The 5,000-nt window shown below is 51.7% G+C and overlaps 1 protein-coding gene across 1 annotated transcript in view; it reads right to left on the bottom strand.

Annotated features, from left to right (window-relative positions):
• The window catches only part of fmn2a (formin 2a), a gene marked incomplete at both ends in the record, with an annotated part of 47,674 nt that overhangs the window by 29,012 nt on the left and 13,662 nt on the right, over positions 1-5,000 (bottom strand). The window contains 7 exon segments of the mRNA XM_084461380.1: positions 347-491; positions 2,330-2,517; positions 2,519-2,557; positions 2,560-2,620; positions 2,622-2,719; positions 2,940-3,116; positions 3,761-3,783. Of these exon segments, the coding sequence (XP_084317506.1) occupies positions 347-491; positions 2,330-2,517; positions 2,519-2,557; positions 2,560-2,620; positions 2,622-2,719; positions 2,940-3,116; positions 3,761-3,783 (731 nt within the window).

Here is a 5,000-nt window from a genome sequence, read left to right on the forward strand (position 1 = left end):
CCGCCCCTCCCCCCCTCCCTCTCCTCCCTCTCCTCCCCCCGCTCCCTCTCCTCCCCCCCTCCCTCCTCTCCTCCCCCCCTCCCTCCCCCCCCCTGCCTACCGGGCCGGGGTTTGGCTCGTAGCTGGGAATGGGAACCAGAGCTCCCACCGCAGACTGTCTGGCTTCACCACTTCCTCATGTCACTCAGTCTGGGGGGGGGGGGGGGGGCGGAGAGAGAGAGGGACAGTGGGCGACACAGACCGGCGCTGTGGAGTCAAGGCCACAGCGAGGCAAGCGAGGCAAGCGAGGCAAGCGAGGCGCACGAGCTACACACACGCATACACACACACACGCGCGCACACACACCTGTTTAGCCTTGGACTTGGAGATGGTGTCTGAAATGGGCTTCTTCTTCTCCTTGACGGCGCTCCTGGAGAAGAGCTCTACGAACTCGCTGAAGTCCACCGACGGCTCGTCGATCTTCTCCCACACCAGACAACCGCTCGTCTCCCTGATGAGCACAAATAAATATGCTCATCACTGCCCATACGAGCGCAGGAAACACTGTACAGTAACGCATATACAGTAGGCCTACCAACGATCATATACTGTACAGTAGGCCTAGCAACGATCATATACAGTAGGCCTACCAACGATCATATACAGTAGGCCTTCCAACGATCATATACAGTAGGCCTACCAACGATCATATACTGTACAGTAGGCCTACCGACGATAATATACAGTACCAACGATCATATACAGTAGGCCTACCAACGATCATATACAGTAGGCCTACCAACGATCATATACAGTACCAACGATCATATACAGTAGGCCTTCCAACGATCATATACAGTAGGCCTACCAACGATCATATACAGTAGGCCTACCAACTATCATATACAGTACCAACGATCATATACAGTAGGCCTTCCAACGATCATATACAGTAGGCCTACCAACGATCATATACAGTACCAACGATCATATACAGTAGGCCTACCAACGGTCATATACAGTACCAACGATCATATACAGTAGGCCTACCGACGATAATATACAGTAGGCCTACCAACTATCATATACAGTACCAACGATCATATACAGAAGGCCTAATAATGATCATATACAGTACCAACTATCGCTGAAACAAAATTGGTCACAGTGAAAATGACTGAATTCAGAATAGTGAAAAGCGCCCCAAATAAAGCTTCAAATGATTATCTACCCTGTATTACAGTAAACTGCCCTGATTTGACACATTTGGGCGCACAGTCTCTCCTACGGTACATATTTCTGGTGTAAAATTTCTCACACTGTCTAAACCTCTATGAAAACCAACTATCCGTCTAAATCCTCTTGTCAGCTCCTAAATCTTTCACATACTGTAGGTTCCTGGAATTGTCCGGGCGCTATAATGACTTGTGTGACCGCGCGTCAGAGAGGGTCCGTCCTCTTAGGGGACGACTAACAGCGCAACACCTGGTTCAGAGAGGGTCCGTCCTCTTAGGGGACGACTAACAGCGCAACACCTGGTTCAACTCAGACTAATGGCCGGCACACATCTTTCTCTCATTTTACACTCCGTTAGCTTTCGGTGAACACGGCTTGATCTTTCTGGTCGGCGGCCGGCGCTCTCGGCCGGCTGGAGGGAGGAAGCCCTCGCCGGGGTCAGCGGTCCGTCTCCCTCGCCGGGGTCAGGGGTCAGCGGTCCGTCTCCCTCGTCGGTTCGCCCTCCCGTTCACGCGTCACATTTATCTCCCGTGGCTTTCGTTCGGGAACGGTGGTACACACACACACACGCGCACGCATGCACACGCACACACATACACACTGTAGACTTTCTCTCTCTCACACAACACATACACACACTGTACACACTCTCTCTCTCACACACACAATGTACTGTACACAGTCTCTCACACACACTGTACACTCTCTCTCTCTCACACACACACACATACACACATACACACACACACACACACACACACACAGTGTACACTCTCACACACACACACATATACTGTTCACACATACACACACACAAACTCTCTCTTGCTCTCTCTCTCTCTCTCTCTCTCTCACACACACACACACACACACACACACACACACACACACACACTGTACACACTCTCTCTCTCTCACCACACACACACACACACACACACACACACACACACACACACACACACACACACACTGTACACTCTCTCTCTCACACACACACACACACTCACACACACACACACACACACACACACACACACACACACACACACACAGGACTGTACTGGGATGCTCAACTATAATGGTTCTGGTGGATTGAATCCCTTTACTTACTTTTTGGAGTGTATCTGGATCCTGGTCCAGTAGAGGGGCTTCATGGGTTTGGGGGGCTCGATGACGGCCTTCTGGGGCCCGGCCCCCATGGAGGGCAGAGACCCCCCGGGTGGAGGAGGGAAGGGGGCAAAACCCGGGGGTGGAGGCGGAGGAGGCGCGCCCATACCCGGTGGGGGGGGCGGGGGGGGGCGGTCCGAAGCCAGGGGGCGGGGGCGGAGGCGGGGGGGCAGGGTCCCTGTCCCGGTAGGGGGCGGAGGAGGGGGCGGAGGAGGAGGAGGGGGGGGCGGCTCCGCCCGGCAGAGGGGGCGGGGGTGGGGGACCCCCGGAGAGCTGAGGAGGAGGGGGAGGAGGAGGAGGAGGAGGAGGAGGAGGAGGAGGAGGAGGAGGGGGAGGAGGGGGAGGAGGAGGATGGGTACTGCTCTTCTGCTGCTGGCAGGTGCAAACAAACCCCCGTCTGGGTGTGACGGTCGAGGGCGACGGGGCCGGGACAGAGGAGGCCCCGGGGCCCCCTTGGAAAGGCACTTGGAACCTAAAGCCCTCCTCCACCGGCGAGGTCTGTATGGAGACCTCCAGACCCCTCCTGGCCCCCTGTCCTCCCCCTGAAGGTCACGGCGTTGCCCCGCGCGGCGGCGGCGCCCTCCTGGAGGTCCTTCCCCGAGAGGGCCAGCTGCTGGTTCTCCAGGGCGGCGATCTGGACCATCAGTCCGTCGATGGTGCGCTCCAGCTCGGGCGCCATGGTGTCGTCGTCCTCTTGACACGGCTGTCCCGATTTCAACTTGGATTCGGTCTGACGGGAGGAAAAAAAAAACAAGACTCGGCGCCTTTCTGACCGCAGAAGGACAACATTTTGAAACTGGTAAATACATAAACGTCACAAATGAAGTGTGCTTGAATCTAAACAGACGAGCGAGACTTCGATCCAAGTCTTGAGAAGACAGACGAGGCACAAAGGGCCTGTTGTGTGTCTTTGTCTCGTCCGCTAATTCATAGGAAGCAATAACATCATGTTCAGTGCTATGGGATGTCACATGAAGCGGGTTTGGGGGGCTGTAGTAGGGTGACGCGCCACATCCGGCGTGTGACCGGCCATATCTGAGGGGGGGGTTGGGTCAGGGAGTTAGGAGGGCTGGGTCAGGTCAGGGACGTCCGCCCGTCTAGGGATGAGGGGGGGAGGCTTGTACAGACTGCTCCCACCCACCAGACAGTCTGGTGTCTCGCTGGTCTCTGTACAGGCCGTGGGGAGAGGGGCAAGGACCAAGGAATGTAATACACATACTCCAGATTCAAGGTTGCTGTTGTGATCAAGAATGTTTTGAGTTTAGGCCCGGATTGTGTTTTAGTGAAATGCATCTAGTTTGAACCAACGCTGCCCTCTGGTGGGGAAAGGGGGTGTTGCCAGCCACTACGCACTGTCACATGCAGAAACTGTACCTGAGAATGTGTTTTCTGGTGCCCTGAAAATTAGAGACATACATACAAATTAGAGATATACAAATATATGTCCTACATGTATGATGTACTAGTACTCTATGTATGATACATAGGCTACTAGTACACAATAACAACAGTAACAATAAGCGAATGAGCGAAGAGGGCAATATTTAGGCCGAAACAACCAAGCTTTTAGGGACACACTAAATAAACTACAGAGCCATTATATGACAACAATGGCACCACGTAGAGGAATGACAGGATGATAAAAATACACCCCCTTAGGGCACAGCACTCAAAAGCCTACTCCCCTACTTCACTAATCAGTGTTAGGCTACTAGCCTACTAGCCTACTAGGCCTTAGCCCACCGCTCCAGGAAGCAAAGTTCACGCTCTCGAGCGCTGATTAAATGTAGGCAAAGCAAAACGCACAGTCATAACAACTGGTAATTAATCACAAAAGACCTACCTTATATCGTAACCCAAACCGTTTAATCCACTTCATTTTGGTTATTTTGTGAAATCAACTTTCAACAAAGATCTCCGTTTTACATTGATGCTGCCAGTATAGTGAGTAACGTGATTGACATGTGATGTAAATGACGGAAAGTCATGACAAGTTTTGATTGGATAAACCGTCCCAATGTTAACATGTCAAGTTGGTTTTTGGACTGGACATTTTTCGCGGTTTTGTATGTGTGGGCTAATTTGATTGGTTGATTTTTCATTTGGTCTTGATTTCCGTAAACCAGAATCCTTTTACCTGGCCTACAATGTTAAGCGACGAGCTAGTAAGACCGCTGTCAACGGACCGTAACGTGGACTGTATTTTCATGAGCACTGTAGGACGGAGCACTACCAAAACGCTAAACATGGATGAAAATGAAGCGATATGGCAGAATACAATACGCATTCAAGTCAAAAACAGTGTGAAAGTTGATTTCCGTGCAATTTAAAGGTGCTCTGTTCGATTTACTGCACTTTTTGTAAAAAAAAAAAAAAATCCAATAAATGCAATAAATAGGTCCAGGGGAGTCATAACTATCTGCTCATAAAATATAGCCAAAGGTGTAGGCGAGTGCCTCTCGGGCTGTTGCGTTCCACGGAATGTTGTTTGCGGAACTAATATTTTCGGTTGCCATGGTAGTTTGTTTGGTCTCTTCACATTTCTACTAAAGAACGGTTCTGCTTCACTCAGTACGGTTGGACAACCGTGCCATGGGAACGGTTCTGCGAACGG

The sequence above is a fragment of the Borostomias antarcticus genome, assembly GCF_949987555.1.
Source record: "Borostomias antarcticus genome assembly, chromosome: 2".
Classification (NCBI taxonomy): Eukaryota; Metazoa; Chordata; class Actinopteri; order Stomiiformes; family Stomiidae; genus Borostomias; species Borostomias antarcticus.